Source organism: Mus musculus, chromosome 17 (assembly GCF_000001635.26).
Source record: "Mus musculus strain C57BL/6J chromosome 17, GRCm38.p6 C57BL/6J".
In the NCBI taxonomy this organism is placed as follows: domain Eukaryota; kingdom Metazoa; phylum Chordata; class Mammalia; order Rodentia; family Muridae; genus Mus; species Mus musculus.
The window spans coordinates 32,022,474-32,035,637 of record NC_000083.6 but is presented as its reverse complement, the minus strand read 5'-3'; the positions used below and the strand labels follow the sequence as shown (position 1 = coordinate 32,035,637).

The 13,164-nt window shown below is 45.6% G+C and overlaps 1 protein-coding gene across 3 annotated transcripts in view; it reads left to right on the top strand.

The window, feature by feature from the left end:
* Nucleotides 1-742: 742 nt before the first annotated feature.
* Nucleotides 743-13,164, top strand: part of Hsf2bp (heat shock transcription factor 2 binding protein) — a 90,127-nt gene continuing 77,705 nt past the window's right edge. The window contains exons 1-3 of one of the 3 annotated variants that reach the window (XM_006525035.4): nucleotides 743-935; nucleotides 2,227-2,377; nucleotides 12,769-12,872. In XM_006525035.4, coding sequence (XP_006525098.1) covers nucleotides 2,230-2,377; nucleotides 12,769-12,872 — 252 coding nt within the window. In that variant the 5' untranslated portion in view covers nucleotides 743-935; nucleotides 2,227-2,229. Of the gene's footprint in view, nucleotides 936-1,118; nucleotides 1,194-2,226; nucleotides 2,378-12,768; nucleotides 12,873-13,164 lie in introns of those variants that run through there. The other 2 variants (XM_030250120.1, NM_028902.1) reach the window with 2 other exon arrangements.

The window sequence follows — 13,164 nt, the reverse complement described above, 5'->3', positions numbered from 1 at the left end:
TGACTCTGTAAGTCCTGCATTCAAAACACACAGTTCTAAGCAGTGGGTAGTGAGATTTTCAAACACCAGGACCAAAAATGCAAGCTGGGGAGCAAATGTTTTTTTGTTGTTGTTGTCGTTGTTTGTTTGTTTTGACTCACATTCCATATTACTGTTCGCCATGGAAGGAAGCCAGGACCAGACCTCACCCAGGACAGGACCCTGGAGGCAGGAGCTGATGCAGAGGCCATGGAGGGTGCTCCTTACCGCCGTGCTCTTTGCAGTTTGCTCAGCCTGTTTTGTTTTTGTTTGTTTGTTTTTTTTTTCGAGACAGGGTTTCTCTGTATAACCCTGGCTGTCCTGGAACTCACTTTGTAGGCCAGGCTGACCTCGAACTCAGAAATCCGAACCCAGGACCACCAGTCCAGGGATGGCCCCGCCCATAATAGGTGGGGTCCTCCCCATCAGTCACTAAGACAATGCCTTACAGGCCTGCTACAATCTGATTTTATAGAGACATTTTCTTTACTGAGGTTCCCTCCTCCCATGACTTTAGCTCGTGTCAAGTTGACATAAACCAGCACAAGCGGGAACATACTAAACCAACATAAAAGAAGGCTTTTAACAATTGTGCAAACTTTAGGGACATCTAAAACTCTACGTTATCAAACATGAGAATTATTAGATTAGTATATTCTTCCAAGCTTTGGTGATTTAATTTTGATTTTTTTTTTTTTACCCCCATGTAGCCCAGCCTAGATTTTCCCATGCTATGTAGCAAGTTTGTCTTGAACTCCAGCTTCCGCCACCCAAGTGCTGGCACAGAAGCACTTGGGGCCAAGGGACGATGAGGTTTTCCCTGCGCGGTTTCTCACAGTGTATAGGTTTGGTTGTAGCATCTTCTCTCTAAACAGGGAAGGACGGATTCTGCTTGACTCTCAGGCCTCACTTTGCAGGTAACAAGTCTGAAACGCAACTGAAGTAGGAAAGCTACAGTAGAATCCAGGTCCATCTCATCCCTGGACCCAGAAAGCGAGAGTGAAGAGCAAATCGTCGAGATTTGAACCTTGTGGCTTTCCGTATCGTGGGGCATCTTAAGATTCCCGCGTTTTTGTGTGTGCGTGTTAGCGAGCTCTGCGCAGGCGCACGAAGCTGAGGCAGCGGCTATGGCCGCAACCGTGGGCGACGGGTCCGGTACTGAGGAGGCCTGCCGGGTCAGTGGGTGCCCTACATATGGGAGCTGCTGCTGATTACTCCCCTCAGGGCGGATCCAGTGCCTGAGGAGATGTCCCTGTAGCCCTGAGGGGACCTGGCCAGGAGCTGCGCGAGGGTGGGCCAGGGCCGGAGACAAGAGGCACAGTTCCAAATCATCTGCGGATGCCTCAGGTTAAAAAGTGGTAGCCCAGGCCTTAGGCCTTGAGGCTCCGGGGAGCCGGAGCTGAGAACTCACTTATCTGGGTTCTGCCCCTGATGCCCCTTCATGAGAGGGCCTGGTTAATGCCTACTTCCGGTAGGATGCCATTGTATGATGGTGTGAATGTTAGGGGTCAGCAAAAGCCAAATGCGGCCGCAGGGATCCCACCCGAGCGGTTCAGCCTGGGGCGCATTAACTTGCAGGCATTTTCTTTTGGCTTTTAGGAATATGAGTTCGGTTTTTCCCCTTACGTATTTCCATTCCCTCCTCCACCATATTTGTTCTTACTGAATCAGTCTTGACATGTTGCTCAGGCTGGCCTCCAACGCTTGGGCAAAGCCATATTTCACCCTCAGTCTCTTGAGAAGCTAGGACTGTGGGTGTGAATCATCACCCTTGTCCCCGTCATCATGGCCCTCTGTATATAAAGCCCATGTGTACACACACATCTATATCCATATATGTGTAACAGGAGGGACATTAGGTGCCAAGAGTGGTGGAAGAGACTGTAACCCAGCACTATGGAGGCAGAGGCCTACACACTGCTTAGTCTACATAGTTCCAGAACAACCAAAGCTACGCAGTGAGACCCTCTCAAAAACCAAATAAAAACCTTAACACACACACACACACACACACACACACACACAGGTACGTATGTAAACACATTTGTGAGGCAATTATGAATGTAAGAGGCATGAAAGAAAAACACATTTGTGAGGCAATTATGAATGTAAGAGGCATGAAAGAAAAGGGAGCAAGTCGATTTGGGATGCTAGTTCTAGTCATCTGAAGAGAAATACTACAATGCTAAGATCTACTTGTTCTTTTAGAACATGGAATCTAAAGAAGAATTTGTTAAAGTCAGAAAGAAGGACCTGGAACGGCTGACGACGGAAGTGATGCAAATACGGGACTTCTTACCCAGAATACTAAATGGGGAGTTACTGGAAAGTTTCCAGAAATTAAAGATGGTAGAAAAAAGTGAGTCTTACCTCATGCATGCCACTTGTCTTTGGGTGGGCAGGGGAGTTGAGCGAAGTTCAGGATTGCTAGGACTTGTCTATCCAGATGTTTGACATTTGAGCAACATACCAGATATGAGTCTGGAACCCTGTTAAATTTTTTGGGAGGTATTTGGAGCTTTTGTCAGCACTTTACCAATTGGGACTGGATTGCAATGACATCAGCTTTTGGTGGGTAAGGCTAATTTTTCAAGTTACATCTGACTGCCAGCTCTCATAGTGTGGCTTTATAGTGTACACCTTAAAAACCCAAGTAATGGTTAGAGCTGTAAGTCCAAATAAGGAAGTATCTTTTTTTCCCCCATTTATTTATTTATTTATTTATCCACTTTATATCCTGATTGCAGCCCCTCCCCCATACCAGTGTGTGTGTCATGTCATCCTGAAAGTGTTGTCTTCTACCCCTCTCCCCTCCCCCACCAAGAAAGTATCTTGACTCAAAAATATAGGTATCTGAGCCAGACTTGATGGTGCATGCCTGTAATCCAGTACTTAAGTGGTGGAGGTATAAGGATCAGGAGTTGAGGATCATTCACACCTACATACTGAGTTCAAGCCTAGCCTGAGATTCAAGAAACAAGCAGTATGGTGATCTACTTGGAAGCAGGCTGTGGGGTAGGGGTGGTGTAGGGGGTAGGGTGGGGGTTGGGGGCTAGATTGCCTAAATAGCAAGCTAGAAGGGATCAGAATATGGGTTTCTAGTTTGTGCATATGGACTTGGCCAGTTAGCCAGCCCTATTCAGTTAGAAGGGTGAAGAAGCAGTTAGAAGTTTGTGAAGTTCACAACTGTCTGGAACTCCAATTCCAGGGGATCCATTATCCTCACACAGACATGCATGCAGGCAAAATGCCAATGCATGTGAACCTAGGAATAAAAAATAAAGGATGGCTGGGCGTGGTGGCGCATGCCTTTAATCCCAGCACTTGGGAGGCAGAGGCAGGCGGATTTCTGAGTTCGAGCCCAGCCTGGTCTACAGAGTGATTTCCAGGACAGCCAGGGCTACACAGAGTAACCCTGTCTCGAAAAATAAGCAAACAAACAAAAATAAAGGATGAACGATTATGGTTACAGGGAACCCTGCCCCATTCTTTCAGGAGTCTTCTCATTAATTTCTATTAACTTCTGTCTTGTACTGTGCTCTGGGAGAGCAACCCCCTACAGACTGGAGTTGGCAGGGCTGACCAAAGAAGGCCTCTCTGAGCAAAGAGAGAGGGAGTAGGTGGGAGGGCCGCCAGCCTGCCCTCTGCCCCACTTGTTAGTCCAGGGGCTGGGTTGCATTCTTCCACAACAAGTGCCCCTCCCAGTGGCTTCTTCCATAGTCTACCTCTTACTGGGCTCCAATAACGCGGTGCTCTCCCTGAGAGCGAGCGACAGAGCTGTCGCAATTCCCTGGCTGTGTCACCATTCTTTGTGGGGGCCTTACTCCTCCTGCTGCCGGTTATTGACTTCTTAACTGCCTCATTCTAATCTCATGCTCAACTGGCAAATTTTGAGAGCAATTAGTGTCTGTGCATTTATTTCCAGAAAAGGAAAATGCTGCCTGGTAACAGAGTGCATTAGCCTGCTGGTTGATTGTTTCACTGTAAAGCCATGAACTAGTGGTCGGCAAAATAGATCCGGCTCTCATTCGTTAGGGATTAGACGCCAGTGTCCTTCCCAAGGCAGTCTGGGGGCCATACATGAACCTAGTAACTTAGTAAAGTCAGGCTACAGGCGCTGTCTACTTGAGGTTTGTGGCCTTCCTGGGACCTGTGTCCCTTCCCCATTTGTCTCTGTGATGTCCTCTTGGTCTCCTTTGCCTATTCACCTTTCTCGAGACCAGAGGTTCTTATCCTTCCTAACACTGTGACCCTTTAACATAGTTCCTCATGTTGTTGTAAACCTCCAAACTTAAAATTACTTCATTGCTACTTCATAACTATGATCTTGCTGCTGTTATGAGTCGTAATGTAAGTATCTTTGTTTTCTGATCATCTTAGGTGACCTCTGTGAAAGGGTCTTTCGACACCACCCCCCTCGACCCTTAGGGATTGCAACTCACAGGTTAAAAACTGCTGCTCAACAGTCTTTAGACAGTGCAGGTACTTGAGGCCCAGCCTAGTCCTATTTCATCATAGCCTCCCTAAGGCAGTCTCAGGCACACATAAAGCTTTAGTCATTTTCTTGATGCTAGTGACTGCTGAATGCATTTGTGATCTCCAACATCTGCCTTACCCTGACTCTTACTTGGCATTTTTTCCCATTTCTTGCTTGATCATTCAGACTCTAAATGTCCATCGTAAGTTAATCAGGGACCAGATCTGTATCTGACTAGATCAGGTTTATGACTCATTGATGTATGCATGACCATATACCAGAGGAATGGGAGGCACCTCACTGGGCCATGGCTGGAGGCATGGACTTAGGTGGTGTGGTAATGAAACAGTGTTTATGTTGGAGATGGCTTCATTATATATCCTAGGATAACCTTGAATTCTCTGTGCAGCCCAGGCTGGCCTCAAACCATAGATAGGAATGCTTCAGCCCCCTAAGTCCTTGAGCTATGCTTTGACAGCTCATAGCAAGGTGGAGCTTTGTGTAAAGAGGCAACTAGAGGCTGAGTGTGAAGTGGACCCAGGTCTTGTTTGCTTGTAAACAGTGAAAGTTCACATAAATGTAGAACACTGTTTAGACATACCTTACCTGTACCTCTGAGGCTAGAGGGAAGTCAGGCTGTATTTGTGTGTCACTGTAACTCTTCAGGCCATATCAGGCTTTTCCTTCTGAAAATGGGGGAGCTTTCAAAATGAATTCGATGAATAAGAAGTGAGTGGTTACTCCAAGAGAGCAGCATTGTGACATGTTCCAGTTAATGGGAGACATAACGTTTTCTGTTTACTTGGCAGCTGGCTGTATCTGCCTGCTATTGTAGCCTGACAAATGGCAGGGCATATTTCCACTTAGCTAGCAAGATCACTTTTACTTTCTTCTGCCTCACTTATACTGATTCCCTTGTGCTGCTTCTCACTGGCCTGCCCTGGTCTTCTCAGAGAACAGTCCTGGACCACACACCTTGGAGCTGTCCCTCCAAGGTGTTTCTCTGTGTAGCCCTGGCTGTCCCTCTGTAGAGCAGGCTGGCCTTGAACTCAGAAATCCGCCTGCCTCTGCCTCCCAAGTGCTGGTATTACCTGGCTTTCTTAAAGGGTTATTTATTTATTTATTTATTTATTTATTATGTAAGTACACTGTAGCTGTTTTCAGACACCCCAGAAGAGGGCATCAGATCTTATTACAGATGGTTGTGAGCCACCATGTGAATGCTGAGATTTGAACTCAGGATCTTTGGAAGAGCAGTCAGTGCTCTTAACCACTGAGCCATCTCACTAGCCCCCAGCCTGGTCACTTTTGTCTGATTCTATCATTCTACTACTGGAATTAAGCCACTTCAATAGCTGCTCCTTATTCGTAGGATAAAATCCTGTAGCAAACTGGTGCTAGGCCAAGACGTAACTAGACCTTACTGTGATGGCAAAGCTTTTCTGACAGGTAAGCCTTGCCCAGAGTAGCTCTGACTACCCAGACATGAGCTCTATATTAGGCATTAGGCATACCTCATTTCTTCCTGTGAGGTCACGGTAAACTTTCAACTTAGGCTTACCCTGACGACCCCCACTTTTCTGGCCAAGGCAAGGTTGAAGAGATGGCCTTCTACAGCACCGTTTATCTAGCTTTTGCTTGTGAATTCTCTTTCTTTTTTTTGTGACAGGATCTCACTTGGTAGCCCCGCTGTCCTGGAATTCTCTATGTAGATCAGGCTGGCCTTTCACTCACAGAGATCTCCCAAGTGCCTAAGCGTATAAGATAGGTATCAGATAGCATACTAAACTTGATTCTGAGCTAGCATGAGACCTGCCTGTGAGAAGCTGGGTAGGTAAGCAGTGTCTTGTCTAAGCATCTTTAAAGAACCAACACTGAGACAAAGGCACACTTTCTATTTTGTAAAATATGATTTTATATGTCTGAGTGTGTAGCTTGAATGCATGCCTGTGTGTGCCTCGTTGTGTGCCATACCTGAGGAAGTTAGAAGAGGGTGTTGAATCCTCTGTTACTGGAGTTACTGTTGTGACTGGGAATTGAACCCCAGGTTCCCCAAAAGAGCTACTCCGTATCGCCCACAAAACACCATTTAAGAAGGAAAAGGAAAGATGTGTGACAGTCACAAATAGAGTAAGGATTGTTGTTTGGATCCATCAGAAGGTTTTCCTGCTTGTGAAGGACTCTCAGATAGCAGAGGCAGGACAGGGAAGGTGGGATGTCCGTGGAGGGTGGGAGGGGTTTGGCTGAGGTCAGAGGCTTTGGAACCTCTAAATGGACGGATACTAAAATACTGATGAAGTGGCGTGTTTTGGGGGATGGCTTGAATCTGAACATCAGATGACTTAGAAGGGTTGGTGAGCCTCAGGGTGAGTCTTAGGCTCCACTGGACTCTGACTGGATGGGTGGGGTCATGAGAAAACAAGATAGGTTCTGGTAATGAAAGGAAGGCACAGCCTTGTAGGTCAGGATCAGGCATGATGGGGATACGGAAGGGCAGGACATCTGTGTCCTACATGCTGACCAGCATTTCGTTGTGTTTTGTAGGAATCTTGGGGGAAGTGTTTTCCAGCTGGGAAGCTCCTTGAGCTCCTGGTGTACTGGAGAGAGCATCCTGGCAGATTCACAGCCTAGCAGCTTCCGTTGTGACTCAGACACTATCACACAGTGAGCTTAGGATAGCCTTGACTTGAGGTTTACCAAGTTGGAAAGTACTCCTGTGAAAACATTATCAGTACTCTTCAGCATGGAGCACTGGAAGAACAGACTGGTAGAGGAGTTCTGCACTGTTGTTGATTGTGTTGAGGTCTCAGTTGAGACTGAGACAGAGTGAAAGCACTGTGGGACTTTCAGTTATCATCTAAGACCATTCAGCTAATAGGACAGAGTCCGTGCCTGAGTTCTTGTATAATTTTCTATTATTACAGTGAGGATGGTAAAGGGTTAGCTGAGTCTTGGTCAGCTTCAGGAGCAGAGCCTTCAGAGGTTAAGGAGCTTGTTTGGCAGTTCTAGCAGGGGGCACAGCTATGTATATGTCCTTGGCTGAGGAATGGTCTTCCTCGATCAGGGAAGGCTGTCCTCTTCAACTGGACATTTAGTTTAGGAAGGGATGTGCGTGGGATGATAAGTAAGGGCATGCCTGTCTACTCAGCCAGGTAGCCCTGTGGAGGGTGGGGTGAAGTGCCAAATCCAGATTGTCCTGACATCCAAGAGTCTTGTGCCTTCAAATGGGACAGGATGGTTGGGATTTTTAGATACTACTAGAACAGCTTGTGAGCTTTGAGGATCTCAGTCCATGAGGGCCCTCTACTGGTTACTTGAAAGAATCTACGAGTACACCACGTGATTGTAATCTTGGGGAATAGGGAGAAAGAAAAGAAAAACAAAGACAGTATAAGGGGAGGCAATGTCACAGATGTCTCTCAACCATAAAAGGCCATCAGAATCTTAAGGGGGTTGGCTGGGGGAATCCTAGACAGCTTTATGAAGGAGTAGACTTAGGGGGGCAGTTAAAAGGCATCCGAGAAGTAGTTTATTCAAGAGAGAGGGGACAGCATTTGGTATAGCATTTGGCCAATGGATTTCAGTTCCGCAATTTGGAAAGTGCAGGTTGTCCAGTGTACAGTCCACTTACTGTGGAAATGAATTGGCTAGACTAAAGCAGTGTTCAACAGGTAAATGTAGTTGGCCTTCTTCTGTGGATCACTGGGTTAGTCTGTGCACCTGAGATACTTAACAGCTCCTCTGGAACAGTGGTCCGGAGCTGGGTCTTTAGTTCTGGAGCCCTTGAGCTACTGCAACGGCTTATTCCTGGGAAACGTGTAGGATGCAGAATCATTGTGGAGGTGTCTGTTTGCTGTGGAAAACCATGTGAGTGGGAACGCCTGACAAAGGGCTGACAGTCTGATGAAACCCTGGCAAGTTGCAGAAGTATCTGTCAAGCATTTCCCTGAAAAGATAGCTTCAAGTATAGTCCCCAGGTCCTCAGAATGTCACAGGGGAACAGTGAGGCCTGTTGGGCTCTAGTCCATTTTGTCAGGAGAGTTTTAACCAGGGTCACAGTGAGGTCTGTGTGAAGATATAGGGAGGCCAGAAAGGGAAGATAGTGAAGAACAGGCCATGTGAAGGTGGAGGTAGGGTCTGCCAAAGTGCTACTTAATCCAGGGAATGTTGGGCAGAAAGAGGCAAGGAACAAGTCTACCTGTCAAGCTCTCACAGTGAGTTTGGCCCTGATAGCACCCGGACTAGGGTTTGAAAGTCCGCAGCCCATGGGACTGCATTCCATGTGCTTGGCAGGGATTGTGCCACCCAAATCTCAGCTCAGAGTGAGATGGAGCTTGTCAGTATTGCACTCCTTTCTCTGAAGCTTCCGGAGTACTGGGGAGGAAAAAGCTAGTGGTTATTTAAAAGTGTTTGTGTTTTCAGACAGCTGTTGTGGTAAAAAGTATTTCACATTAATGAAAAACAACTGATGACGTGTTATAGACGTGCCAGGTAACAGGGGAAGAGAAACCAGATCCCAGTGTGATCTGAACGTTTTTGATCTGTGTTCAAAAACAAAAACAAAAAAAAAAACCAAAAACCAAAAAAAAACCAACAAAAAAAAAAAAACCAGCTACCAATACCACCAAAACAATTCAAACTCAAACCTATCGGGCTATGTGTGGCTCACACCTATAATCCCAGCCCGGAGGAGGCTGGGGCAGCTGGATTCTGGAAAATACAGTGAGACTCTGTGATCTAAACCCCCAAACAAAGCCTGAGCTGTATAAAGTATTGCTGTTGAAATAGTCTGCGACGTACATGGCTTCCCTCTATCCCTAGTCTGTCTAATGTGCCAGCCTCTATGCAGTTGTGTTGCTAGAGATTCTCCTGTTCTGAGTGCAAAAGCAGTGGAAGCAGCTAGGCTGGGTGACAGATAACCTGTTTTCATACAGAGTTTGTGTAAGATGTTTCCGTTCTGTGTATCAGTCATTGCGTTGTCTATATTATTTATGTTTGTAGATTGAAAACATTTGCAAAGGCAATATATTTTTTTATGTATTGTTTTTATGACCATTTTAGAGATGCTATGTAGATCAGGTTGGCCTGGAACTCTTATAGAGATCTGCCTTCTGCCTCCTAAATGCTGGGATTAAAGACATGCACTACCACTCCTGGCCAAAGGCAGTATATTCCCACTGTCCCCAGTCCCCAACCCCCAGACAGGGTTTCTTTGTATAGTCCCGGCTGTCCTGGAACTCGATCTGTAGACCAGGCTAGCCTTGAACTCAAGAGTTCAGCCTGCCTTTGCCTCTTGAGTGCTGGGATTAAAAGGATGCTCCACCACCACCTGACTTAAAAGCAGTACATTCTTAAGGGAGATCTTTTGTTTTAACTAAAGTTGTACTTTTCTGTCCAAGTAGAAGATGAAGAATGTATAAAGAAGTGATACTCATTCTACAACATTCCAAACATTTTTCTAAGCCCTTGGGGTGCAGCATAAAACAACATGATAGTCTCATGTCCTGGTGGCGGTGGTAGGTTGCAAGCAATGGTTCCATCAGGCCACTAGGCGGTGGTCTGACACAGCTGATACAACTGCTGTAGGGATGGAAATAGTCTCTTGAGCAGTATGGCCTGAACTTTTCTGGGGTTCCATATTGTGACAATGGCCTTGTTGAGCCTGTTGCTTTGGTGTGAAAACCTGTGCATGTCCACATAAAGCTACACAGAGAGGAATTTACTATAACAAAAGTGTTGGATGGTTAAAATTGGTTTCTGTATATTTTTACATGCAAGATTTGCAGAGATTTAATTGCTCCCCTCCTTTCGGCTGTGTTCGAGTAGCAAAGTTTAATAATAGAAGCAGACTTTAAGAGCTAGTTGCAAAGATAAAATATCGAAACTGCTGATACTTTTACTACTTAGTTTCTGTCTGGTTATGTGGAATGTATTCACATATGCTTATAATGTATATGTGTAGATAACATTCAACACGATTACATGTCTTCAACAGTGTTATTTTAAGACATGAAGGTCCATTGCTCACTGGTTTCGTGGGTGGTCAGGATTAGTGGGACGAAGGAGAGTTCACATGGTATGACATACCTGAAAAGTCGGGGAAGAAAGCTCTGACGTAGGGGAGAATAAATAGTCCAGCGGGGCTTGCATGTTTCTAGGAAATGTGAAAGGGACCTTGCCAGCCGGTTTCATAATCTCCACCTTGTTGTTGACCTTTGGGTTCTAATCTTCCTTCTTGGACAGGGTCTCAAGGAAATGTAGGCACTTTCTTTGTTCTTTCTCCAGAATGCTTGGGATGCCACATGGCTCTAGGCAGTCCCTGGGGGTTTTGTGTAAGTGTTCCTTTGCCTTTTCAGATCTCTGGAGCACAAAGCGTGCCCCTTCCCTTGCCTGCACATGATTGATCACCAGCCTGTAAACCTTTCCTCCTTGAGGTGGAGGGGTGTGTGGTCTTGCATATGTTCTTTAAGCATTTGTTCCTTTACTCGGGTTTCATTACCCTCTGTTTATACTCCTGTTGCTGTAGCTGAGCTCTCTTGTCCACTGTGTGTTCCTTTCTTGCTGCTAGTGATGAGAGCTGAGGCTGTTGATTTGAAGTAGTTGGTTTTGAAGTATGATTAATTAAAGCCTCTGCTAGGAACCTTGTTAGAAATTTAATTTCTTTGGGCTGGAGAGATGGCTCAGTGGTTAAGAGTATTTGCTGCTCTTGCAGAGAGGGCTAGGATTTGGGTCCCAGCACTGGTAACCCACAACTGTATATAACTCCAGTCCCAGGGGATCTGACACCCTCTCCTGGCTTCCATTGGCACCAGGTGTGAACATGGTACAGATACATATATGCAGGCAAAACATTTATACAGTTAAAAAAAAAAGGATTTTTTTTTCTTTTATGTGTGTGTGAGTGCTTGCTTGTATGTTTGTTCACGGTATTCACACTTGGTACTGAGGAGCCAGGATTGGGAGTCAGAGTTGCAGGCAGTTGTAAGCTGCCATGTGGGTTCTGGGAACAAAACTCTATAAGATCAGCCAGTGTTCTTAACCACTGAGCCATCTTTCTAGCTAATCTTTAGAAATCTTAAAAAAAGAAATGTACCTTCTCTTTACCCCTCCCTGAGGAGCAGTTGGCAGCTACTGGTTGTTGGAGGAAGGGGAGTGGTTCTTCTCACTGCTGTAGTCATTGGTAAGTCACCTGTGCTTCTTGTTCACACAACAGATGCTAAACTGAGAAGGTCATACCCAACCCTAACAGCATCCACAAGCCATGAGAGTAAGAGGAGGCTTCTTGACAGTCAGGTGGTCAGCAGCAGTGGGAGATGCATGAGAGTGGAGGATGGGGGGAGGGGGCAAATGTAGTAGATATGTCCATGAAAGTGGTAATAGGAAAGAGTTACCTTACAGAGAAGAGATGTAAGTTCTGAGGCCCACCTAATAAACTCCATGTGCCAGGTCCAAGTCCCCTGGGATCCTAAGCATATTAGGCTTTAGCCAGCTGCTCTCTCTTAGTATTTATTCTCAAATCTTGCATATATATTGGCAAAAAAAGAGTTTGATTTCTTAGCCTTGAGATCAGACTATTAAAATTTTGAATTAAATACCCCATTTTTTGAACAGTGGTATTTCTGCAGTATGACAGTATTTAAAGTTGATAATATGCTTCTCGTTGGTTTATTGATGTGGGTGTCTTTTGAGTTTTTTGTTGGCCATTTGACTCATAAGCTAAATGCTGGTGGAGAGGAAGTGTTACGTCGTCACTACCCCCTCACTGTAGCATGTTCTTGTCTTGATCTCTGTTGCTTCCCGCCTCCGTTTACTACTGCAGTTGTTCTATTGAGTCAGTCTGCCAGTTGGTGGGACTTGCTCTGTGAGTCAGCTCCTGCTGGCACCAGCCACTCATGAGATGCCTTCTGCTTTTTATGGCACAGACACACGTTTGTGCCATGAGAGAGTCAAGCGTCCCAGCTCTGCCTTCAGTACTTTAAATAACTCATTTTCTTGAAGTCTTGAGTACCCGTCTGGCAGAAAATGAGATCTTAAAATCACAAAGTAAGAGAACAGGAGAATTTCTCTCAGGACTGGAGGCAGTTCAGTACCACATTGTGCTTAGTGTGCATGGCATGGGGTTCACTCTCCAGCATCTATTCCCACCCCACCCGTCTAACAACAACAAAAAGATTACTCGTATGGCTTGGAAACTGGAAGAGAGCTTAGGCACAGGACTATAAGAATGTTGTATGTGGTTCCACATGTCTTAAGTAATTTTCTGTCTCTTCTAGACCTGGAAAGAAAAGAACAAGAATTAGAGCAACTGATAATGGACCGTGAACACTTCAAAGCCCGGCTAGAAACTGCACAGGCAGACAGTGGGAGGGAGAAGAAGGTAGGCTCTTGGGCAAGGTGCCTGCAGGGGCTGGGTCCCGATACTGTCGGTTTGCTGCCTTTTGCTTCTGAGCAGCAACTGATCTCTTATTTTCTCTGTTAACCCTCAGGAGATTGTAGTTTCAAAGATGTGCATTTTGAGTAAGTTTGTAGGTAGGCGAACTGTTCATAGAGTTTATAACCGTTTAATAGGTAGATCATTTACTTCCTTTTAGCATATTGTTTTTGCACATTTAGAGTCCTTGGGCATGAGAGAGTGTCTGGTGTGAATGTTTGTGTATATTATGCAGGCT